This window comes from Lichenostomus cassidix, chromosome 1 (genome assembly GCF_008360975.1).
Source record: "Lichenostomus cassidix isolate B80296 chromosome 1, HeHo_3.0, whole genome shotgun sequence".
Taxonomy (NCBI): domain Eukaryota; kingdom Metazoa; phylum Chordata; class Aves; order Passeriformes; family Meliphagidae; genus Lichenostomus; species Lichenostomus cassidix.
The window spans coordinates 63,104,021-63,130,377 of NC_139479.1; the positions used below are offsets into that span (position 1 = coordinate 63,104,021).

Consider the following 26,357-nt stretch of genomic DNA (forward strand, 5'->3'; position numbering starts at 1 on the left):
TATAATTAGCATGACTAGTAAATGTAAAGTACTTTAATTTTTAGACTGCGGTCACATAGGCTTGTGCACTTACACTCATTTTTATTCAAATGAGACATTTGGTAGAAATTCAGTCTTACAAACACATATCCATGATTTCTCAGAATTTCATACAATTTTTTCAGAAACCTTGCAAAATGACATTGTTCTTTTCAGCAGTTTCCTTGTACTATGCAATATCAGATGGCACTTGCCAGCTTTTTTTACTTTTCCTCAATATTATACTTTCTAAAAACATTTTCTGTTTCCTCCTATGGCTAACACCTGTGGGACTTCCATCTACTCCAGTAGTGAACAGGAACCTGAAGAAACCTCTGCCAAGAAGCAACAGTTTGAAATTGCAGTCCTGATGTGACAATCCTTTCTGTATTAAATGTAGCATATACAAGGGTCCTCATTGTGATGCAAAGTCCTTATCAACTAGAATTTGGAGAAGATTAATTATCTAACATTCAAGATACCTTACAGAAACTGGTCTAGTTTAGAATGTTGTACAATATACATTTTATATATATATGAGTTATCACCAGTTTAATCTTTGTAGCCCTTTACCTGTTAAGTCAAAGCATTTAGGATCTTTTACACCAACTGTTCGTATTTCAGGATCTGGGACATTTGAAAAAGCTCTTGGCATAAAGAAGCAAAAGCTATTCTAGGTTATTTTTTCTGCACAGTTACTCTGTAGTTTTCAAATCTGATGTCTTGGGACCTCATAAAGCTCAGAGCAAGTGCTCTGTGAGAGAGATCATCTTCTCTGACAGCACAGCATTCTGGTTTCCAGTCCTGAGAAGATGAAGTCTGTGATATGTCTGATGCTTTTCTTTTCTCTCTTCTTTGGGCCAGCAGGTAGGAGCTGTCTGTGTTTAACATTTGGAGTGCAGGAACAAAACATTGCTTGTCTGTGTGCTGCTTCTGAAATAGCTGTGGAAAGCTACTCTCTAGAGCTTTAGAATCTTGTGCCCATTGCTAAAGAAGGTGGAGTAGTGGGAGGACAAATATACTGTGGGCAATAAATTATAATAAGTGTAACTTATTTCATGGCTGCTGTCATTGCCCTTATATGTATGTGTATAGAGTCAGTGTGTGCATACAGAATTGCCTATGGGTCTTCATGTTATTAGATTTCTGTAGTACTCACAATTAGCAGTGGGCAGGCTATCTAATCCATTGAAAAAATGTATCTTTTTTCCTTTAAGTACTGGAAATAGACCTTTCCTTCTCAAGAAGGGGAGATGATTTAACTGAAACAGTTACAGCTGGTTTCCTACATTGTAGTCAACATTCTGAGTTCGTAATAATTAGCTTAAGGGTGTATTTTGTTCAATTTTTCAGAAGACATTTAAATTACTGTGGAAAAAATAATTAGCATTTTCAATTTGTAATTTTAGCCTAGTGGCAAAATTTAAATTAAACATTTTAAGGTGTAGACTGTATTTTCAGCCACTTGACCTTTGGGCTGTAATGACTTAATTCCCCTTCAGCTGTTTGCTGTAGAGCCATGCCTGCTTCTGCAGAGACAGAGCATATGTCGGGGACAGCATCAGTTTGTGGCAGTTCAAAAAGTTGCTGCTTGCAAGTTAAGGTGCTGTGGCCCATGTGTATGTTCCTGGGTTACCCCAAACCAAGATAAAGTGCCTTCAATTAAACTACTTTCATTTAGGTTTGAGTGCTTCATTTAGCCACTGGGGCAACTTGAGAGAAACTGTGCAGCTGCTGGTGGGTCAGAAGAGTTGCTGTAACTCAGGTCTACCTAATCACATGCCAAAAACCAGGCGTCCCTGCTCCTCCCCTGCAAGATTCCAGTCTGCTGAAGGAGGCATTAGCAGTGAAAGTGCAGAAGGCATGCTTAGATGCCTCTGGGCACAGAATTGATGGCTTCAACTGTTCTGGAGGTGTTGATGTTCTCACTTGTATGTGCCACAGCGTATTGATGTACACATATTGATGTATTGATGCAAATACTATCAATGCAGATTTTTTCTCTGTTGGTCCTAGCAAAGTATTTTGATTACTTTGTATCACTCCAAAAATATTTCGCAAGTGTCTTTTCCCTTGTTAATACCGCCTCTAAAATTTTGTGTTTGTACCAACAGCTACTGAACACTAGCACACTGACTTGGCAGCACTTTCCCAAGGTGTCAATGAATGCACTGGGTGCTCATATCTGAAGAATTATTCCTCCATGTCAGACTGTAAAGCATCAGTCAGTCTTAGCCTCCTGTGAATGAGACATAAGCCTCAGATTTACTGCTGTGTGGCTGAAGTTTGGCAAATCATTGCACATCTGCTGAGCTGCTCTAACCATGCTCACCAAAGCACACAGCAAACACAAGGCAGTGTCAGCTTATGTCCTTTCTCTGGGCTGAACTAAAATCACCTCCTATTTGCTCCCATAGGAGTACAGCATCACTTGCTGTGAAGTCACTGGAATAACTTCAGAATTAAATTAGGAGTATTAGTCCTTAATTCTTGATGATTAAGAATGATTCTAGCAGCAGTTTGCAAGAAAAGGCAAGTTTGTACTGGAGTCCCATGAGTGGAACTACTTTCTTATTGAATTTCTTTTGCATTATCAACTGAGCATGATTTTCTGGTTTTATGCCTGTTCCAAGCTTCTGGCTAAAGTTCCTCTGTATGATAAACAGCTGCTTTGTTGCATTTGAGTGATGGATGGAGTTATGCCTTCTGATAGGCAATTTCTTAAACACTTTGGGTTCTTAACAAATGACAGATGCTCTCCACTGAAGGTGAAATCCTTTAGATCAGTTCAGAATGGAACCATGAAATCCAGGAGCCCAAGTGCTGAGCCACTGAAGTGTTTGGGGTGGAAAAGAGGAATTCTAGCATTTCACCATTGGCAGCAGTTATGTTTCAGAAAAGTGAGGGGCAGTGGAGAGTGTGTGGTGGAGCAGCTCTTCAGGAAACAGAGCCAGTGATTTCTCCCAGATCCAATCTGAGGCCCATAAATAAACAGAAATATTTCCATTGTTCATATCTCCCTACATACAACTATGCATGGCCCGAGTCAGGCAGCAGTGCTAGTAACACCTATTTCATGGATTTCTGAACAGGGGCAGCCTGATTGTGTCCTCTCCTGAGTGGATGCTGCAGAGCAGGGGATGCTAACCAAGGCTGCCCTCATGTCAGATTATTTCACCTTTATCCTACCTTCTTTCTAAGATTAGTTTTTTGGAAATAAACAATTCTTAAATCTGGAGTCAAAATTAAAATCTGTGTGAACCAAATGGAGGCTTAGTTATCTATACAAAAGCCAGTGAGGTAAATGTTCATGTTTGAAGACAGGTGGTTCCCACAGATGTTACACTGCTTTCAGCCTCAGTCCCAGGAAGGATGGTTGAGCAGACCCTGTTCAGCTGTGGCATATTGTTGAGCTCTTTTACATATTTCACCCTTTTACAGGTATTGTAAAACCCTTTTGGGTTTCTCAAAAACACAGGTTTTAGCTGTATGGGTTTTAACAGAAAAAATACACAGAACACACACCCTTTTCCTGTGCCTTGGGCCACCCTCATGCTCATCTAGAGGGGAGCCCCTCCATTTTGACCATATTAACAGAAATGCATAAGAGCAAAAGCAGAAAGAGCATTTTTACACTAGATTCATCAACACATGAAAAAACAATCTACCAAGACCACTTCTGGGCTTGTTCCATTACATGTCACAAAAAAATTGTCTCTGTGCATGCTGGTGCTTTTAAAGCTGCTGCTGGCTGAAAAGCTGTTTGCATTACATCTGTCCATTAAGTATAGATTTCCATATGTACAGCACCAAGTTGAACAAATCAAACGTACACTCACACCACAACCAGAGAACTTCTGCACTGAACACATCTGCCTGAAATTCTCACATCCCTGCCCATGTCTTACTGTTGTGTTTTATATTTAAAATACCAAGGTAACATCATCAGTTTTTCTGTGAACTTGATGACAATGGTTTGACAGCTGTCTTTGTGTTAGTTTGGTACTGACAAATTACCCCTGTAGAAAAGGTGTATCCCCTGACGGGGGAGTGCTGAACCCTGGTTGAAGCACCAATCTGACACTCAGTATCTCAGTTCCTTATTCTGCCAAAGACTCTCAAAGCTGCCTTGGCTCAGTTTGGATCTATTGGATTTATATGGATGTACTCATACTGTCTGGTTTAGCCACAAAGTTAGATACAGATGCTTCCCATTCCAAGTTCAGAAGAGATCTGAGGGCCATATTCAGGCTGCCCTTTACACATGCTCTTATTGCTATGATAGCTACTTACTGGCCAGTCAGACAGTGGCCTGAATAGGTCTCTAGTGACCATCTAAGTTACTGTCAGAGTCCACACACCATGCAAAGTGGCCTGAATACAACCCTTTGTCTCAGCTCTCTCATCTATAATGCAGGGACAATAACAAACCTCAGCAAGACTATGGGGAGATGTTCAGATCCCAGTGCAGAGAATGACATGGCTACTTTTATAGGCAAAGTTGTATTGTGCTGCACTGTGCTATATACAACACAAGGGGCACCTGGTTTTAGAGGAGTTTGCTATCTGCAAGAGCTTGCTCCTGATAAAACATCCAGAGTAAAAAAAAGGGATGTAAAAGTTAGCAGGAGTACACTTTGGCACCTGCAGCAGCATTTTTACATAGGCAATGCTGTATGCCAGCATAGCTATTTCCAGATGGCACTGTATTTTATAATTTCCTCTTGAAGTTGACTGCTATCACACATATATATCGTACAACAAAGATGTACACAAGGGTGAATTATTGCCTGTTCTTTGTTGTAGAAACTTTCCCAAACATCTGGGGATTTATTTATGTAGCATTTAGTCTTCCTCAGAAGAGAATCTTTGCCTGGAAAAACAGTATATGCAGCAGCTACAAAAGATAAGGAGAAACAGAACAGTATGGCTAATAATGAGAACACCAACAGCAAAAATGTACAGGGTTTTGTCACAGTAATCTTGAGGCTGATGAAAAGGGGGGATGAAATTTGGCAGATACACAGAAAAAACCCAGTAGTTCCCAAGAATGAACCAGAGAAAGAGGAAAAGGCTGAGGGTTAGATGGATGTAGTACTTGTGAGCATTCTGCCTCCAGGGATACTCGTCATCATCATCATCATCAATCACAACAGACTTGGAAAGCAGCTGCCTCATCCTGGTTGAGTCGTACAGCAGCAGAGTCACCTGCAGGCATTGGGGGAGAAAAGGGAAGAAATAAAGCAGCTGCAGAGAGTCTGAACTGCCAGACTTTGGGCCAAAAGAAATTGGGTGTGGGAAAATCACGTAGGAGAAAGCTAAGGAGCCACAAATGAGGCAGGTACTGCTGGGCAATAATGTATTTTTCCTTATAGTTTACTCACCAGTGAGGCCAGACATTGGAAACAAATTGCCGATGGAAAGGCATGAGAACAGATTGTGTAGGGAGATGGCAGCAGCTCCCATGCTTGAGACTTTTAAGAACAGATTAGAGTAACTGCTAAATGACTTAAGTAGTGTAGTTCCTTCCTTGTAGTGGGTAGATTTGTCTCTTCTAACTCTATTTTCCCGTGGTTTTAAAGTTGAATCATCTTATATCAAATTATGAAACATATAGACTATGACTTAAACCTCAAGGAAATTTCTTTAGATGTTTGCAATGTACTGTTGTCAAGTTTTCTTCAATTAAGTGCCATTTTCTCAGATTGCTCAATTCCTGCCTTCAGTCAAAGCTAGCAGAGAAAGAGGTGGAATACCATGATGCCAGGTGGTAAGGAAGGTCTGGTATGCAAGGAAATGCAGTAGGACTTGTCAGTGATGCTTTTTCTCATTTTCATTTAATCTTGGCGTTATACAGAACACAGGAAGATGGACTGGGGTTCTCAGCCATGTTCCCTTTCATGGAGTTATATTCTGCTTGAAATGACAGAGAAGAGCAACCCTCATTTTACAGTTTTCTTTCTCCAGAACATTGCCCAAGGAAAATCTGTTTAGGTATGTGTTCTGTCTGGTTCAGATTTTAGTCCATGTACACCATTTTCAATAGAAAAGCCTAGCAAAAGCATCCAGAGTTTTCTCTTACTCTTAAAACTGTTTGATTTTATATAAATGATTAAATATTTGTTCACAAAACCAGCTGTTTTTCTAGCCCAGCTGTTGGTACCAGTTTTTGAGAAACACAGAATAAAGTTCTAGCACCAACATAGGCCAAAAAATGGTGTTTCCACTGATGTCTCACAGTCAGCTGAGCACTCAAACTGACAGGCTTGCTCAAAACATCTTCTTCTCATATGAACATTTATTTTACCGAGTCATGAGACACAGGAGGGATAAACCTACCTGGCCAGGGGGTCTGAGGTTTCTGTGTGGGGGTACCTGTGGCTGGACCTGAAGCCTGCTGCAGCTCATTAGCTTTGAGCTCAACACACAGGCAGCTGCCTGTACTCATGTTTCATCAAGCTCAGCAGTGGGAATTGGGTTAAATGGCAGATCAGTATTGGGTTTGAGGCAGTCAGAAAAATCTCCCAGGTAGATTTATGGATCTCAACTGCATCTAACTAGTTCACGGAAAGTGCATTTAATTCTTATGGATATTGCCGTGCCAAGCTGTGATTTAAGAAATTGCTGGCAGTTGCTCACGTTGTTACTAGCTGCTGAATATGCATTTATGGAGCAGCATGACAGGAGTTCAACAGGCCTCTCTGGGTGCTCTAGAATGGTTCAGCTGCCTCGGTTTTTAAAAGACTGGAGGTGGTAAAGAAATAGATGAGGAGCCTATAGTCTGCACAGATCTGGGCTAGAATGACTTGCCATTAGAAGATGCCCATCACAGGACAGAATCTGTTCAGGCTTCATCCTGCACCCATTCTCTGACCTTCTAACTGTCAGAGCTTAAGTGAGTGCACTGCTTGATGAAGTCAGTGCAGTCCAATGAACATGGCAGAGGGCAGAGTTGAGATGCGCGAGAGACTTTAATTTGGCTACAGACCAAGCACTGAGATGACATGTGAGTGTGGCTAATCAGGATCTGACCAAATGCATTGCCAGACTGCAAAATAAGCAGGCCTGCTGTCGACTGAAGTAATATTCAAACCATTATTTGACATCAGCATGAATATTAACTGATCCATTTGCCACCTTTTTTATAGCGAGAAAAACTGACTTTAAACCAGAAATAGCTAAGAACCACTCAATGTTTTTTAATGAAAGTTTCAATCCACTAGCATCAAAATTTCCTTTTAGTTCTGCTCTAATCTTTTCTAAACTATTATTAAATGAACCTTTGATTATACAGAAAAGTCCACTGGTGTGATCAAATGACTAAGCACTTGCCAGTAGAACTCACAACATAGCAAATTCCTTGTAACAAGATTAAGCACTTTCTTTTCTTTTTTTTTCCATTTTCTTATTTACTGACCAAAGGTCCTTGGAGGGCATGATTCATATCCTAGTGATGTACTGTGGTTTGGTTGGGTTACAAGTGGATGTAGAGACCAGCAGAGGAGTATTCTTTCTCCTTTTTTTCAGTTCTGCAAAGAAAAGAGGTTAGAAATGTTGTGGCAAGGCTGTTCACACTCCCTGGCAGGCAGTTAATGCCATCTACAAAGGGACTGTCAGAACAGGGTGATCCTTTACTTTAGAGTCAATGCTGAATTGTAGCTTTATAGTCACCAGGGTGTATCACAGTATGAGGGTGTTTCTACTTTTCAAGCTGCCAGACTATGGCTCAGCAAAGATATAAGTGAGCACAGTCCACTAGACTACAGGTAACTGTGTTTAGAAAATGCTGCACCTAAATTCATAAGCCCTGCAGTGGTGCAGGGTTGTATTTACTCTGGAAGGAAGTGATTCTGCTGCAGTCATTACTTCTGGCCAGGTCCAAGTGGGAGTAAATAGAACTGGTGAAGGACTGTGTACAGACACCTGTATTTTTCAAGTATTCCCAAAGCAAGGGGAGTAACTTAACTTTTGTCCTGTCCATGTGAGAATGAAGGAGAGAGATTTGATGTGCTTGGAGGACATCAATTTGTAGAAAAAGGACCCCATTTATGACAGGCATCCACATTAAGTAGTCATTTCCCTGAGTAGGGATGGTGGCACAGATGCTGTGATGTAGGCGAAAGTCACACCACAGTGTGTGGGACAATGCTGAGCTCATTAGCAACTCGCTTGACTGACAGGTGCTTTTGGTGCTGGGACAAGCACAGTCCAGCCCTGGTAACTCTCCAGTACTGCCTGCATGTGGCTGTCTGGAGCTATCATGTCTTAACCAGCAAGTCAAAGTCGAGTCAAACAAAATATTTTTCACACACAGAAGGCACATTACCTTTAAGCTGCCAATCACGCCACCCACCAAGAGATATAAGGGAATTAGTGGCTGAACTGGGCAATCTTCCAAAAACTTCATTCCTGAACGACAAAAATGAGTGTTTGTTATCTCAAGTGATCAGATATTGCAGCAAGCTGTACATTAAAAACTACATATGCTGTAAGCAAAATGTAGTGCTTGCACCCCAGACTTGTATCCAGTATGTGTTGAAATGGTGGCTGAATTAAAAGGGGTTTGCACCTCCCACTACAGGAGTGAGAGCCATGAACAAGCAAAAGGCACAAGAAGGAATACATAGAGCAAAGGCAACAACAACATTATTATTTTTTGGCATTACTGATTGGAGCCATTTATAGAGGTCATTAGCTCCAGCCACTGCTCTTTGTTAAATGAAACATTGACTCAGATGGACAGGAAATTTTCATCAGCAGTAGAAAATTCACTGAAAATCAAAACTATGAAAAAAAGGAATTCTGATAAGCTTTTCCTAGGATTTTCCTGCTCATTAGCTCCTATGAGTGTGGCATGCTACTGAGTCAGATGCCTGGAAGCTTGGGAGCCATTACTGTGGGAGCACCTGGAACCGTTTTAGCTTTCCAGGCAGCTGATAGGGAACTGTAGAAACTCAAGTTTCCAAGCTGTTTGGGTTGCTGGAGGATAAAAGCATTGGTTGTTATGGAGCTGGGGCTCCTGGCAACCCTCAAATCTACTGCAAGAAAGGGAAAGCTGGGTAAGTTTTACAGAAGAGTGTATATGGCTGTGTGAGGATGTTGCTGGCAGTAGAGACTGAAGCTTGTGATACAGGTCTGTGGCAGTGAAACTCATCTGTCCAAATATAGATGTCTGCAATGCAGGCATCCATATATGAACTAGTTTTCTAGACTCTGTAGTCAATAGGGAGAAATAGACACTGGTGAATTTCAATTCATTTATCCTAAGATAGGCATTTGAAATGGGTCAGGTGAGTGAAAAAGTCAAGTGAGGCACCCTGAAAGTGCCTCTGTCTGTCCATGGCTATACAAGGAATCTAGACAGCCAGCTATAGATACATATAAGCTAGCTGGGATGAATCCCCACACAAGTCTCTTACCCAATGGCATCTTTAGAAAATTTAAACAGCTCATTACACTGTAATTTTATTGTTATTGATCCCATGTTTCAGGGATTTGACTGATCAGTTTAAGAAGGGAAAAAGGATTTTCTGTTTTCTTCTAGCTGTATAAATAGTTTTCAAAAAGGTATTTTAACTTTTCTCTGAGTAATTGGAGTAACCTTGTTGCAGGATACTGAAAGAAATGTTCTGGTCTTAGTGCTAAACATCTCTTAGGTGAAATGTTTTGCCTCTGTTTTCAGAACTACACTGAATATGAAGAATCAGAAAGAAGTACCAGTGGGTTTTGGTTAGGTGAATTTTTTTGTTGTTTTGGGTGGGTTTTGTTTTGTTTTCCCTTTTCTGTAGCTGTAATCCTCTTCAGCTTGTCAATTTGCCTGCCAAATCCACTGCCATTGCTGGTCCAGAACATTGCTGATGTCCTGAACCTCTCCTGCACTCTTTGCATAGCATAATACAGGTGTTCTGGATGGTGGTTGCTTGCCTACAGGTCTGACTTCAGTCATGAGACCCAGGGCAGTGTTTTGTGATCCCCTGTGTGTAAGGCCTGTGCCATCCAGTGGATTCTTCTATACTAAGTATTTATTACCAACCCTTTCATAAATGAAAAAGGCTGGACTTAGATGGACCTGGACTCTCTCCCCTTTTGTCCCTATTTCAAAGCTGTAATTATTTGTCCATTGTGCCACTATGTAACACTGAGACCTGCTCAGACTCCCAACCTTACAGGGGTGGGCAGCAGGGAAATTGTCACAAATTACATCACTTTCATCAGAAGGCTGCTTCTAGGGTTTCCAGAGTCCTTGGCCATCTGATAGCCTGCCACAAAAGCAGCTGTCCAGGGATCACTGGGAATATATTTCAGTTTAGGAACCTAGGCAATTTCTATTTCCAGTGTGTTACTGAGATTTCAATTTGAGGGGGAAAAAAATCAAGAAAAAATGCCTTTCTTTTTTTTCTCATGGAGCTATGATTCTCTTTCCCAGACAAATCTATTATGGAGTCCTTTCATGTATATTTAACATGTCAGCAGTCAGTCTTGGGAAGCATTTGAATGACAGACAGTGGGATTCTGTAGGTTTTGGAAGAATACTGCAGACAGATATGACAGCAAAAGAGTAGGTCAAAGCGGGTGATACAGTAGTAACTTTAAAAATACACCCCAAGGTGTGAATAGGAAATATGGACCTACAGTTGACAGATGGGCACTGGTATTTGTCACAGTGAAATTAGTGCATGTGCCAATCAGTTCTCACACAGTGTGTGTTTGATTTATCTGGGAACACCAAAACTAGTAGGAAAGCCTCACTGCTAGCTCTTCTTTCCCATAAGCAACAGATATGTTCTCCTGTGACTGCTAGAGGTGGAATGTATGGACCATGCAAGATGAAAGTTCTGCTTCTAGTGCAATGTTCCCTGCAAGCCAGAGCAACCTGTGGTTCAGAGTGAAAAGCAATTGAACCTGACCACAACAGTAACCAGCACATGAGTCCAAATGAATACACCAAAGACCTCTGCAAGACCAGACACAGCCTGCACAGTGTAGTAGTAGTGAGCAAACAGGACATGAGCTTCTCTAAGTGCACCATTTGGGGCAGTGCTCTGGCATGGCCCACAGTGGATCACTAGCAACCAAGTGTCCTTGTGACTCACAATTATCTGTGAGATGAGGGGTCAGGATGAATGGAAATCAATACAGCGTTGGTCTCCTTTTAGCTGCTTTGCTCTTCTCAGCTGAAAATGGCTGAAGAACACTCCATAGGAAAGGAGGGCTGCAATATAGCAAGGCTGATCCAGTGTTTGGTGCCCATTTCTCAACTTCTTCTAATGGGAGGCAGAGGACACAACATGCCAGGCCATTTTCAGGTGTTCCCAGTAGATGACTGCAGTTGTTATCACTTAGCACAGACCTCAGTCAAGCCCTGACTGTTGTCCTTACATTTGGATCTAAGTACTATGGAGAATTTATCTCAAAGTAATTGCTTTTGGGCACCATTTTGTCAGGAAGCATATTAGCAAATCAGAGGACTGGCTGAAGGACTGAAATGCAAGGAAAGATTGTGTTAAACAGCTGCTAAAGCACAAGACTGGTTCCCCCATAAAGGCACAGAATATGAGAATAGGCTTCAGACAACTCTCAGGAGCACTTGAGAGTTGAGGAATTATTTGGTGTAGATATGAGTGTGAGGAGTAGTACTGGGTTAAATTTGAACGGGGGAAACATTCAGGCTGCTAATTGAGAAAACTATGTCATCAGCTTTCAAATATTATTTAGCTACCCTTGGGGAATTCTGTATATAAAGGTACTCTGGACAAAATACAAGAATGTGTTATTGGGAGTAATCCTTCACTGTCCTGGAAACTAAAGAAAAAATAAATAAATAAATCTCTGTATCTTTGGAGAGGTTAGTGAAAAAAGGGGATCCTCTCTGCCAGTAAAAGTGAAAAAGCTGCTAAACAATCCGTGGCTTAAATGATGTCACAAGTCTGCAGCTTGGAAAATATGCTGAGTCCTTTTCATGTATCTTGAATTATGCTGTGATTTACAGCATTATCGGATTTTAAGAGTGTATAATGTTACCATGTAATTATTACCAGGGCTGCCTGTTTTTCATCTCTGAGTTTTAACAAGTATTGTATCTCACAGTTTTCCTCTGTAGGAAGCAAGAGCCAAAATGACTGGAGGCACATCAGCAAGATTTTTCTGAGATCATGGTAACAGATTATTATCAGAAAATCATAGGCTTTTGCTTGGATAATAAATATCTGCATTTTCCTTGACATTTCATTTTCCTAAAAATGCCTTTGCTAATATGAAGCTGCAGGAAACCAATATCCTCTGACAACACAATATTACAGTGACATTATCTCTTAATTTCTGTAAGTGGTAGGGGGAAAAAAGGGCTCTGTTTCTGATGCAGGAGATACTCAGAGGTCCAGGCTAATATCTTACCATACACTTTCCACTTCTCACTGATCTCAAAGATATTATGAAATATTCCTGAGTAATGATATTTATAAGTGGTCAGATTCCAGCCCTGGATTCATTTACAGAAGGCTGGGTGTCAATATGTGTGGAAGCCATGCCACATTTTGAATTATACCATCCCATCCCTATTTCAGAGCTCAGGCATATTCAGCCTGGGGAAGAGCTAAAGCTAGAATCTTCTTAAGGGATAAATACCGATCTTAAGTCATGGATAAGTGTAAGAGCTGAAGTATTGAGATGTAACAGTTCAGTCCATTTCCCTGCTTCCTAATTGCTCCTTAATCCCTCATTAGAACTCCCTAATTCCTAATTAGGACATCCTAATCAGAATCCCACCATAGTCATCAGTGGTACTTTGAAGGCCCCAGATAAAGGGAACATCACCACCCTTTAGCTGAACACTTATTTTGTGGGTTTGGATAACTATCCAAGCCAATGGGCCAGGTGTCCCAACTGCCTTAAAAGTTACCTCATCTCAAGGCAGGCACCTAACAGAGGGTAAGGGACTTTCAGTGTCAGGAGCATCCTTTTCTCTTAACAGCCTGCAAGGACAACGCCCAGTGCCCGGCCTGGCTGCAGATGCACACAGTCCCAAGTCTAGGTGGGATGCCTCTTGCCCACAGCATCTGCATGTAGAGTTCACTTGGACCACCTTTCATGAATAACAAGGCAGAAGGTGAACAGCTTCTCAAAGATAAGGGCTCTTGAGGACTTTGAATTCAAAGTGATCTGGATACACTGAAAAAAGGCATTCAATGCCTACGAGATGAAAACTGATAGAACTGAACTCTGCATGTAGGGGAGGAAACTTCAATGTAAATAAAAAATGAAATGTGTCTGATAGGGAGAAGCACTGCCAAAAACCATCTGGGCTTACAGTGCACCATAAACTAAATTGGAGGAAATGGATTGGTGCAGAGAGACCATGTTTCATTTTGAGGTGTGTTTACAGAAATCCTGCATGTTAAACAGAGGAGCTAATTACTCTGCACTGCTCATTCCTCAGGTCTCAGCTGGAGGTTTGTGTTACATCTTTCTTTCTTTTTTTTTTTTTTAGGAAAAATACTTACATTGGCCAGAGGCCAAAGGAAGGAGGCCAAGATGAGAAAAAAAAAAAAGCTACAGAAACAGTGACCTGTGAAGTCAGGATGAAAGAAATAGGTTTTCAAGACCTCTGGGGAAAAAAAAAGAGAAGATGGAGCAAGGTTATAATAGCAGCCTTCAAACAGTTCAAAGGATCTCCTGAGTAGGACAGTGACCAATCTGTTTTTGTGACCACAGTGGGCAGGACAGGCTGTAATCTGTTTAATTAGGAAAGATTTAGGTTGGATATGGGGAAGGATATTTTGTCTGTTTGAGCAATAAAATGTTGAAATAGGCTCCTTGGGAAGCCATGGAATTTCCTTGAGCAAGGGCAAGTCAGACATCTGTCAGGGATGCCATGAGCATGCGAGCCTGTCTGAAAGCCAAGGTGGACTGGTGTCTCTACTGATGTTCCTCAAGTGGGGTTCACAACCCATATGGAGGATGTGAAAGGCCCAAAGGGAGCAATGAAGTGTTAAAGAAAAAATAAAAATCGATGTTACTGGTAAGGGAAAGGTGGTGCTTAAGAAAAGAGGGGCCTTATGCAGTTTAAAAATGTATAAAATTCTGCAGCTCAAAGGATTTTCCTTTCTTAAATATTTGATCTTGAAATGCTACTCACAAATCCAGCCTTTGAGGGGTTATACAGAGACTGATCAGCCAAAAAACAGGTCTGACTTTCAAAAAGATGGAGAAATAGCAGCCTACAGCATTTCTTTTTCCCTTCCAGCACTATGCTTCTGTGATTTTTTGCAGTGTAGTTAATACAGAGGGATCCTGATTAATGAAATCTTCTCATGTGTCAGATTCTGAACTTCCTCCCACAGACAAAGCTGAGTTTTGAGGTAAAACACACTGGTGGGGTGTTTTAAACAGGGTCAGAATTCAAGTACTCTTTCCTCCCTGATATGGAGAGTGGGCTGGGATTCTGTCTGAAACTAAAGTACCAACACAGATGTTTAACAGTTGAAAACTCTGAATTTTCCAGCTTCGTTCTTCCACCAGACATGCTAATCTGCCGTACAGCACCAGGAAGTTTCTGTTTTCAAATTGCTTTAGTAGCCTACTTACCTATAAAAGTCATGGATAGTGGCAAGGCAAGGAAAGCAAGGAGCCCAAATATAAAGCAGGCTGTGAATGAGAAAAGAAAGACAGTGTTATTTGGGCTAGCTCAAGTTTAGAGACCAGCATTTCCATCTAGCTCTTTACAGATGCTCTGTGTCCACACAGTTGTGCAGCAAGAAATGCAGCACACTTGATGGGACAGAACTATCACCTCTGTGGTGCAGCATTTGCAGTGATGGGACCAGCACGTGGTTTGTCACTTCCAGGGTGCAGTGAGAGACACAAACTGCTTTTGCAGCTAATACTTGCAGCTTGTCTTATTGCAAGGACAAGCATTCAGCCACTGCTGCCTTATCCTGCATCCTCTTCAGAGGCAGTGCCAGGAGACTGTGCAGTAACAACTAATTTTGCATCAGCTAATCCATGGCAACTGATGGGCTGCATCTGTTTGCTAAGCAAATAGCAGCTTTAATGCCATTTCACTTAGTTTTCACTGATAGCTAAATAAACTGTCTTTATTACAGATTTGAATAGTTTCTGGATGGTCTAACTCCCTGACCCAGCTTGGCTCATGAACACAAAGACAGCAGCCTGCTACAAGGACTGGGATTTATCATTGGGATAGATTAGCTTAAACTGCATAGAAGGATGTTCTTAGGGGTGCATATAGACTATCCCTGCAGGTGAGTGGAGCTGAGGTGCTTGCTTACTCACTAGAGAGTTGCTGGTGTATCTGAGTCCTGGTATTTTCCCAGCACAGCCTGGTGCTGCAGAGGATGAATGCTTACCTTTGCAGAAAGTGAGGGACAGTAGTGTCAAGAACAGTGTGAGCAGCCTGTCTTACAAGAGCTGTAACCTCTGTGCCTAATCATGGACACTTGGCAACATTAAAGTGAAATGGTGCCTTGCCAAATGAGAGTAAAATATAATGAGGACATTCTGTGGCAAGTGTCCCTGCAGAGCTCTTCCACAAATGGCTCAGGCTGCAAATGGGTGCCTGAGGATGCCGAAGGGCAGGTGGGCATAGATTGCAGAGGGGCTGAGAACAGCATGGATAAGAAAAGGAGTAGGCTATCTCCTTGGAGGCTTGTGAAAAAAATCTTGGAGCAAGCACTCAAGGTTGGGTTTGGACCAGCACTTCCCCAGTCAAACTGTGTCACGCAGTTCCCCATGCCAGACAACTGCAACCTCTGCAAGGTGCATGGCATCCTCCTGGCTGTGCAGGAGCAGGGACACTGCCAGCGCCCTGCAGACAGTGCCACTCTGGGAAATTCTGCAGCACTGCCAAAATATCACCCTCAGGCTGCCTTAGAGAGAAAGGGCAGCATCACTGCCTCTGTTTTACAGAAGGAGAAACAGAGAGAACATAGGAGCAGCATCAAAATTCAGGGCAGATCCACCAGGCTTTCTGACTTGCAGACACTTTTCATGGGAACACACCATCCCCCACATGCTGCTCGTGTTTTCTCCACAGAGAACCAGGATCTTACACTTCAGCGCTTGAGAGACATCTTTTTCAGAAGTAGCATGTTTGTTATCTCTGTGAATTGGTAGAGACTGAGGGTATTCTGAGCGAAGAAAATACTTCTGTTCTTTTGTGCAGCCCCCTCCTCCTTTCCCTGTCAGCCAGTTTCTCCTTCTCTCTCTCTCTCTCTCTCATTTGTGCTCAAACTCCTATCTCTTGAATGCTGCACAGTACAGAAATTCTTCCTCTGCATGAATAGTGTCCTACACTTGACTAAGTTCTTTCAACCACTGACAGCCTCTCATTAGAACAACTCAGCCCAGAGCCTCCCTTTTCACCACGTCACATTTTGTGCTAGCTCCTCTTGCTGTTACCTTATCTAGACTATTCTTTCATATTCAGAAGCGATGGTATTGTAGCTGAGTTGGGCTCCCAACATCATTTGTGGGTGAATAGAGCCCACAGGCTGGGCAACTCATTTATCTGGTGCCCAAAGGGGTGCAGTTCAGGTCTGCAGGCATTGCACCGAGTGCCTGGCGTTGCCAGCAGTCCTGTCATTGCAGCGCAGCCCTCGGAGCGACGTCACCCCTCTGCCTGGGGTTTTGTAGCACGGGAAGTGCTCAGGAGCTCGGGAGGAGGAGGAGGAGGAGGAGGCATCATGTCATTTCTTAATTATGCAGCGCGTGGTCTGCCTGAGCCCGGGGATGGGCGCTGCAGTAAGCTCTGAAAAAGGCTCAGGGGTCTCATGTACATGAGAGGCTGCGCATCTAGCACACAGGTGTCCGTGTTTGCTTGTGTCTGACATCTACCCAATAGCCTGATTTTGGAGGGGAGAAATGGGAGGTAGAGACCACTCAGAGCTCAAGAGAAAAAGATAATGGCTCATTAATTCCGCTCCCAAAGCAGTCGCTGGGAATGTATTTACTCATTATCTCTCCATTCAGCTACAGCCTCTTAGGTCTCGAATTGGAGGGGCAGATGCATAGTCTGGGAAGGCTTCCAGATCCATGTTTAACAAAGTGAGACTCTTCAAGAATTGCCTACACAACTGGCAGGGCTCTGCAGCGCTCTCGGTGTAGCTAGCAGCACTAAAGACTGATTTCCCCTAAATGTGCGGGGGTGTCACAGAAACGCTGCTCCGCTGGGATACACGCATTCTCTGCCTGGGTTTGTCTGGGCTGTGCTGCCCCGTCCTGGTCCGACGACAAATTGCTCCAGAAAGTGGTACTTGCCGCTGGGTAGCACAGCTCCGCGGAGAGGACACTGCTGTCTAGGCAGGTCCCCATGTGGGGCTAGTGGTATTTTTACGTCCGTGAAATCGCCTCACAGGCTGGTCAGAGAAGACCCTGGACCCATTCCTGGAACAAGTAGCAAAAACGGGCTGGTAGTCTCTAAAAACACAACACAGTGAGGGAAGTGTTTGCAGGCGTGGCTCTAGAGGAGATCTGCTCTGTGAAGCTGGTGCTCAGGAAGCAGGCAGGAGAACCCACCGCTCTGTACCAGCAGGGCAGCGCCTGCTGGGACACTGGGGAAGTCCTGCCGTGGGAATTCTAACGAGCCGGGAGAGGGATGAAGGGAAGAGCTCGTGTCGGGGATCACAACAGAGAAAGAAGAGAACAAGTGGCTGAATATCTTGCACATTCCTTGAAATCTGTGGTCACAAAAATCGGATCAGTGGGTGCAGGTTGCATGTCTCCTGCCCAGCAGTACAGTCAGCTGATATAAATCTGCTGTTTAGCTGAGTTCCTCTTGCCAGGGTCTCCCCACAGAGGTAAACACACTTGAAATCACTGTTGACATTTTGGCTATATGTCGTGGTCTCTCTTCTGTCTGATGCCTGAGCCTTTGCATCTTCCACAGCCCTGCCCTGCACTGCAGCTCTCCTCCCAGTCGTCTGCCACTCCCTGCTGGTTTGTCCCCACTTACATGCCTGGCCTCAGGGCACACAGCCTGCTGTCCTCTGGCATTTGTTTGGGATCTGGAGGCAGTATTGGATGTGACACCAATTCACCTGTGGGCTCCTCATACTTTATTTTACTGCCACGAATTTTCCAAGCACTTGGAAGTTTCAGATCAGCTCAGGTTGTCCCTATTTACTTTGAAGAGAGAGAAAAGTTTCTTTCTTTTCAGAAGGGATTTTCAGAAGTGATTTATGAATATAAATCTCAACCTACCTACTCTTCTTAGTAGTATGCTAATACAGCTGTAGTGCAGGTTGCTCAGTAGAGTGTGTGACAAGCTCTCTGATAATAAATACAGTAATAAATGAAGTGCTGGGTACATTACCATCACTCCCAAGTGCTATTTGTTCTGTCACTTGTCAGGTTCTGGATAAAAAAGGAATTTTTTTTTTTAAATGAGATGCTACCAGCTTCCAAACAAATCCTGCAGTAGACCCAGTATTTATCTGCATGAACAAGCTGAGGAGAAAAACTCTGTGTAAACTCCCAGTACACCCTTTGGACATTCTGTGGGAATGCTGCTCTGGAAGGGGCTGACTCTCAGCAGTCTGGGTGTTGGGAAATTCGGGTCAAATCCAGTTGGCAGAGCCCCTGGTCTGCTGATGCCCTGAGGCAGATGCAGATGGTAGTGCAGTAGCTTAGCAAGCAGTGTCATGGTGTGCTGCACTGCAGCATGGGTGGTGTAACAGGCTGGAGTGCAGATGGGGAGCAGGTATTTTCATCCATGTTTTATTCCTTCATGGTATCTGCAGGCATCCCCTGCCACACTGACAGGCACTTGGGGAAAGGAAAGAATGCAGCCTGTGAGGGTTGTGGCGGCAGACTTGAAGGACCTTTCTGACAAACCAGCCCCTTGTTTTACAGACCAGGGATATGTCTCTCCATGGTTTTGGTAGCTGTGGATACTGGCTGTCCTTCTGTGCTTTCCAGTCACAGGAAAATGTCACTACCTCAGATGGGATATGCAGAAAAGACTTGAATGAAGTAACATGAGGGAAAGGAATTAAATCCATTCAGCTTGGCCAGCCACTACCAAATAAGAGAAAATAATAGCGAGATTTGAGCACTCAAAACCAGACCTGTGAGTGATCCAAAGAGTAGAGACATGAGATGAACTTGAGCAAAACCAAAGACAGCTCTGTTCATGAGGCTAAATGCCATAGGAAGGAGATATATTGATGGAATAGCCTCTGGGGATGAATGGAAGGAATCCCATCCCTGGGGTGATTTAACACCTTGACCAAACTGGATATTTAGAAGCTGGAGGATTCAGGGTAAGGAACAGCCATTCTCACGGAGATCTCTAGTACCAGTGCAAAGCTACCGTATGAGGCAGGGGAAGTGTGAGAAAACTGACCAAATCCAAGCTCAGGGCCACAAGCTGTTTGCTCTGTTCCATCACTCTTTGCTTAGGCAAGGTTGAATTACTGTGAAATAGAACTTTGGTACCCAGATATCAGCATCATATCACCTAAAATTTAAGTCCTAGGTGCAGGTGCTTTGGGGGTTGAGCAATACTGCAGAGTGTCTTGTCTGAATTTTATATTATGCCTCCAGCCACTAAACTACAGTTATGCCATGGTCTAGATTCCGAATTTGGCCCCTTGTGAATAATTTCCAGAAGTACTTTGAAAACAATATTTAGCCATTACATACAGAGCCATTCAGTTTGCTTTGCAATAGACCCAGAGTAGTGGATTAGCCTTTTTTATTTTGGTCAGTTAATTGAAGACTGAACTTAAATTGCTGCACATTTTCAAGAATTGAACATCTTTTCAAGAATAAAAAGATGTTCCACAGGTGGGTTGGCTTTTGGGAGTTATTTAAATATCAGGAGACCATAGGTACAAATGTGGGTTTGTGCTGAAAAGCTCTTTGAAAAATATACGATGAGACGATGATGAGAAAAAGTGAAATTAAGCATCAGTGCACTGCATGAGGGCTTGCATTTAATGAACAGAAAATCAATTTTGGATGCACTAGCTGGATCCATAGCTAAAGCTGAGCTGATTTTGAACTTTAACATGACGAAAATCCGAAGATACTTTTCTGGAATAGTATTTCTGAGTTGCCTTACTCATGGGTAATTTTTCAGGTACCCAAGAGGTTGCTTCTGGTGTAGAAGAGCATGAGATCAGAACTAATCCCAATCTTTCAAAAAAAAAAACCAAATCAGAAGGATTAATTATTTTCTCTGCTGAGAGAAAATTGAAGTTCCAGTGGTAATTTAATAACAGAGTATGGTGACATTTTGTTTGTAACCACTAGGAACAAAAATCAGAGAAAATACCACTTCTGGCTTTTCAAATTGTGATATTCACCAATGGGTCCAGATCCCCCCTGCATGTCCTTTCTGCAGGATGTGAGGGATCCCACAGGGACCAGCTGGGCCCCAATTCCATTCCCAGGCAATGGCCAGGGTGTAATGAGAGTGCCACATGCTCTGCACCCCTTGTTTTCCATCACTGCCCAGCCCTCCTTTCCCCTGGGGCAATGATGAACATGAAAAAGTGGGCCAGAAAATGTCCTCTCCTTCCCTACCTGTGCCAGGTTTCTGCAGAGAGGCCTGGATTAAGCTTTCTGACCCCATGGCCTGAATTTTCTGGTGGTTTGTAAGGCAGCAAGGAGTTGGGGGGTTTAATCATCAATAAAAGTTCATTCTGAGCTTTGAGAGCCTTTCAAGCAAAGCAATGATCAGGAATTTAGAAGACCCCAAGTGGGTAAAGTATCAATTATGATGAGTGGTCAAGGGGGTTGCTGTTTCTTGTATTTGAGTGGAATTAGAAATCCCTACTGCCTAGGAGTGAAAGCAAGAGACACTTGCAACTCAGAGTGAAAAGGAGATGCAGTCAGCAGGAGTAAGCTGCTTTAAAACCCATGGATTTTAACCTCCTGCTGAGGACACTGCTTCCCTGATCTTACAAAAACCCAGCCCTGAAGGGTATTTCTCCTGTGCCTCTGTGCAGCTTGCACAGCCTCAGCCCAGGTCAGCTTTCTGCTGTGTTGCTCCTCGGAGAGCAAGAACCAGCCTGTTCAACCAGCTGTCAGCTCATTACAGCCCTCTGTGTCCTTCACCCTGGGTGGGAAGAACCAGTTGTTTTAAAGCCTGAATGAGCCCAGGCTGTCATGCAAAAGATCTCTGTCCAGATAACTGTGCTTCCAACCCACTCCAAGGGGCTGCTTATGGGGGATATCTGTGCCTGCAGTGGCCCAGGGAGCAGGCAAGTGGAGGGAAGAGTACCCTGTCCCAAATCTCCCTGGGTGAAAGGGGGGATATTCCTGACCTTACTCTGTCCCCAGACTTGTGTCCCTGTGCCACCACACAGACTGGCAGCAGTTTTGCTGTGCAGAAATTGCTCCTAGGAGAGTTTGTTCCCAGGGTGGCTGTGCTGCTCTTTACCAGGTGATTTTTTTCCCTGTGGATGCTTCAGCTCCCCTATGTGTAAGGTAAACACTTCAAAGAAGAGGCAAACACACTATTTTGCTCAGGCTGTCTGTTGCAGCCCATATTTAGGTACGTGGAGGTGTTTGTATTTGTTTGAAATTTCATGCTGGTTGCTATACTTCAAATACTTCAGCAGGCAGCTGCTGTTTGGGTAGTTATATTGCAGACTTCATCAGCACCCAAAATTGTCTAGGAAAGGAAACTTCAGCGGAAGATTCAGGTGGGACTTGGTACCATCTTGATTCCTTTATATACCTGGCTTAGTAACAGGGCTGCTAAAATACATCAGGTGATTGCTACCAGAACTGCCTTACCATTGCTGGCAATTTTGGATATGCACCGGTGGCAGGCTTTCTCCAGGCCGGCAGCCATTGTGGTGAACCTTTTGGGGTGTCTGTGGAGACAGAGAAATTAATCTGGCTGTGAGAAGTGTCTTTACCTTACTAAGTATCTTGGCTCAGAGGACTCACACACACTGGCAGGCTTTCATTACCCTCAAAATCTCCAAGCATGCACAAACCCCGCCAGCAGTGTGGCATACCCAGAGGCAGGTTTGCCTTCCAGCAGCTCCAGGCCTGCCTGCTGGTGAAGATGCTTGAGCTCTGGGGTCACTGGGAGGCTGAGGGAAAAGTATTAATGTTGTTTTCCTGGAAACTATGAAAGGTTCTATCTTGACTTCAACTGGGGTTGGGGCAGAACAAAGTGATTTAACTGTCTTGAGAAAACCCAGTGAAACAGATGGGGTTTGCTACACAAATCCTGGCAAAAATTAATTAGTGAGCAAAAATGAATTAAAGGAAAAAAGGAAGAGAGAGGATGTAAATAGTTTTGAGATCGAGGAGGATTCAGAAGAAGAATATAGAATAAAAACTGCAAACCACAGGGAGCATAGAACAAGATGCCTTTCACAGAAAAGTAGCTGGATTAGAAAGTAGCTCCTTGTAAAGAAGAATTTTTACAAGGTGAGGTGAGGGATGAGCAAGCAGTCAGGCATCCAAGGTCAGGCCTCAGACAGCATCAGTTAGGTAGCATCCAGTGTGGATGGGAGTGTGGAAAGCTCACACACACACACACACCCCCACCCACACACACACACCCACACCCACACCCACACACACTCCAAGCCTCAGCTTCTGGGCAGGATCACCACAAGGCTGCCACCAGCAGCAGCTGTGTGACAGAAGAAGGTGTGTGTGGAGAAGGCCTGGATAAGGGAAGCTACATTCCCACACATACCTCAAAACAACCTCTAGATTTCCTAATGGTTAAAGAGCAGTATTTTAAGCTTAGCCTCATTGTGTTCTCAGTTGACATGCAACCCACCCTAGGGCTTTCTGATGTAATGCTGTGTCCAGCTTGGCCCAGAGCCTACTAGTGACCACAGGAACCCATGTGTATGCTGAAGATAAAGACAGAGTTGTTCAACCAGCTGATACACAGCCATATCCCCTCCCAAAGTCTGTCCAAGCCCACTAGTCACATCTGAGCAGAGGCAGCTGTCTCAAGCCCAGACAGGACCCTCTGCTGCCATGGGGAAGGGAATGGGGTTCGCTCCTTGTACAATGGCGTTGCAGATTCTATTTCCTGGCAGTAATAGAGGCAGGTATGGTTTTACCTACAGGTGAGTGACCACGCAAGAGTCAGGGACTGAGGCATTCACAGACATCCCACCAGGTCAGTAACCCTTGCAGGGAGCAGCCAGCCACCTACACACACATCCAGGTTTCTAGTGTGCCTCATCTCATCAGATGTCTCATGAAATTTAGCTCTCCTTTTCCAGCCCTCATCTTCATATCCCAGAGGACATCTCCATCAGTACTGGACAATGGACTGGAATAGAAATTATGTGTGAGTGCCTGACCTCTGGTGAGTGCATGTGTCTCATACCAGCCACCAAACCTTCTTCAGCAGAGCAAATACTGTGCCTTTGGGCTACAACCATAGATGAGCATTTTAAGGAAAAATAATAAGCACTGTTGCATGCTCAGGAAAAACAGAAAGCAGGAAGGGAAACTGGTACTTTTCACAGCCAAATGACACATTAAAACTTTCAGTGCAGGTTTGTTCCTAGAAAGTGCACAAACAGGCATTCATTTTGCATATGGCAATGGCTGCAGACAAAGATGCTCTAAATTATGCAGAGATTAGGGATATTAGTCTTTATGTAAATGTTTATTACTAAAATTACTTTTATAGCAGTAATTCTTACAGAATTACTCAATATTAATCAATTCAGTGCCATATTAAAAATCAGTTGAATATCATGTTATCTTAAGCAGAATTTTGTGTGGCTGGGAATGCTGTATTTCCATAAGCAAAGGGAAAAACATAAGTTTTGTCTTTATTTACTGCTCTCTTACAGGAAAAGGAAAAAAGACAAACTGAAGAAGGACTCAGTGTCTGGAAGCTTGTCACCATCTAGTGACAGAGCCCAGAAGTGACTGTGAATCAGAGCTCTGTGTGTGCAGTTCTAACAGGTGAGATAAAGAAAGCAATTTCATTTTCTGCGCACAAAGCACGTTCACACAAGAACACAGCACACACAACACATAAACCAGGTGATGGTTTCAGTCTTTCCTCAGATGCTGGCTTTGACTTCTCCAGGACTGACAAATCCCTCAGAGAAGTCATTATATTTGCCAGATCAAGAGGTGTTGCCCCTTTCCCCCAGACCTTTGGTGATTCTGCAGAAGCCACTGTGGGTGTTAAAAATTCATTATTTTCCTTTGCCAATGCATGAGGGAGATAAAGTGCAATTCAGCAGCCAGGCAGCTGCAGAACAGTTTTGTTTCCCAGCTGAAACAGGGAAGTGGTCACTGAAACTCTCAGGAAACTGGAAGTGGTGCAGCATGAAGACTGGTGGCATACAAGGGCAGGGAGGTGTCCTGCCCCCTGTGCCTGCTCCCAGTTTGCCAGTGAGTTAGGAAAGCCATATGCAAAGCATACAACTCAGCCACAACTAGGAAGAAAAGTTAAAGACCAAAGCCAACTTCTGGACCTCCTCCCATCAGTCCTTCACTGTTTTCCCCAGTGTAAAGGGTTAGAAGCGGGGGTTAGCAGTGGGGACAAGCCTCTGAGCCCCTTGCAGGATGCTGGAGCCTCTCCATACAGCTGCTTTTCAGAGTGGCAAGTTGCAACCGAGCCACAGGAGAGCCACAGCACCCCTGTGTCTCTTCCAGGCTGTCCAATACCTTCTTGCTGAGTGCCCTCACTGCTGGTGGTCAGTGGCCAGGTTTGCCCACCCAGAACACATGCTGTGTCCCACATTGCTGCCTCCTATTGTAACTCAGTTCCTTGTGCCTTACAAGCAGCAGTGATAAGTCTCTGTATCACAGATTTTCCAGCCTGTTTCCTTTGTTATTTCAGAGTTTTTGCTTTAAACTGTTTTTCTGGTAATTATTCTCATCCTAAATTCTTGGGTAAGAGGAGTCAAAAGAAGATGACCACTGACTGGCTGGTGCATGCCTGATGACAGCAAAGCCAAAAGACAACTTCAGGCTGGCCCCACCATATGTCAGCCCAAACAAGAGCCATGTCCACGCTTATACTATGGTGTTCAGACTTTTCAAACTGAGCCCTTCTCTCTCCCAGCTGCAGGTGCCCCACTCTGTGCTGGTGGACACAGCAGGCAGAGTTGCTGGGGCTTCCTAAGATCCCAGTTCCCACTTGATGGCTTCTGGCTGCCAGGGGGTCCCTGCTGGGACTCAGGAGCTGTACATGGGCCAGCAAACCCCTCTGGAGCAAGGGCTCTTCTCTAAGGACTGCTAGAGAGAATGGTTTCTCTTCATTTTTCTGAAATATTCAGAGCAAAGTCCTCTTCCAGACCCTTCCTACCAAACCACAAAGCCCCACACTGGCTTTTATGCACATCGTCCGCTTCCCAGAAAACCCCTCTTACCTGCGAGTGCTGTGGGTGCCAAATCCGTTCACCTGCACGTGTGGGAGATGGGGCAGAGGAGCTGCAAAATCCAGCAATCAGTGAGAGGCAGCTGGGAGAGTCCTCTGCTGGGACCCCAGAGTTCAGCTCGGCTCCCTGGGACTCTGCCCGTGGGCGGTGAGGCACGGAGGCAGGGCTTTTAGGGGGGCTCAGTGGCTTTTATTCCTGCTGGCCTCCCTCTCTCTCAGCTCTCGACGGCAGCACTGTTGGATGCCGGAGCGCTTGCCGGTGGAGCCCACCCTCATTAGTTTCCCCACTCCCACGGCTGGCTGGAGCCACAGCCCACCCTGTGCTGTTCCAGGGTGACAGCAGGGGGAAGCAAAGGACCCCACACAGCTGTGACTGTACAGGAGGGGGGAAAAAAACCCAACAAATTAATTTTGCTAAGTCTTTTATATTAGAGAAAAAGAAATTATTCATTCAGAAATCAGTAGAGAATCGTAAGTACTTGGTTCATTCTTCGTGCAATTCCCCCCCTCCCCATCAATGCAGCTGATAGAGCTCTCTGCAAACTGCCACATATATCACCTGAACTGTTGGCTCGTTTATATGTCTTTTGTCACCCTTGCTGAGGTCTGTTTATTAGGTGGTTACTTGCTAGGTCTCCTTCCCATCAGCAGGTGACAATCTGGCATCTCTGGTGCAATTATAGGTATGGATAATCTTCTGGAAAGCCCTTGTTTCTGTACAAGAAAAAATGGGTTTGAGGGAGAGCACCTCTGTGGGAGAAGTGACAACATTAATAAAGATTGATGTGTATTTTGAGTCCATTCAGAAAGGCCCCACAAGAAAGAAAAGGTTACCTGCTGCATTAGTCATCAGCAGGGAGCCGACAAAGTGCTGCTCCAGCTCAGAAGGAACAATTGTGCCTTCAGCTGCCAGGTTTGCACAGTTCATCACCAATATAACTCCCACTGCTACAGGTTTTGCATTAAGAAAAGGGCATGCACACTG

The 26,357-nt window shown here is 44.0% G+C and overlaps 1 protein-coding gene across 1 annotated transcript; it reads right to left on the reverse strand.

Annotated features, from left to right (window-relative positions):
* Positions 1-44: 44 nt before the first annotated feature.
* Positions 45-25,639, reverse strand: TMEM272 (transmembrane protein 272). The gene is made up of 5 exons (XM_085060619.1): positions 25,365-25,639; positions 21,781-21,860; positions 14,602-14,661; positions 8,345-8,427; positions 45-5,226 (listed from the first exon to the last, which is right to left on the reverse strand). The coding sequence occupies exons 2-5, from the start codon at positions 21,836-21,838 to the stop codon at positions 4,864-4,866; spliced, it is 564 nt and encodes a 187-aa protein (XP_084916745.1). The 5' UTR covers positions 21,839-21,860; positions 25,365-25,639; the 3' UTR covers positions 45-4,863.
* Between the last annotated feature and the right edge of the window lie 718 nt (positions 25,640-26,357).

Coding starts and splice junctions, on each gene's coding strand:
- TMEM272 (XM_085060619.1), bottom strand. CDS start 21,838: ATGGCTGCCGGCCTGGAGAAAGCCTGCCACCGGTGCATATCCAAAATT. Junction 14,662..21,780: donor ATCCAAAATTGCCAGCAATG/GTAAGGCAGTTC, acceptor TCTCATTCACAG/CCTGCTTTATATTTGGGCTC. Junction 5,227..8,344: donor GCGTGATTGGCAGCTTAAAG/GTAATGTGCCTT, acceptor CAATGCCTGCAG/GTGACTCTGCTGCTGTACGA.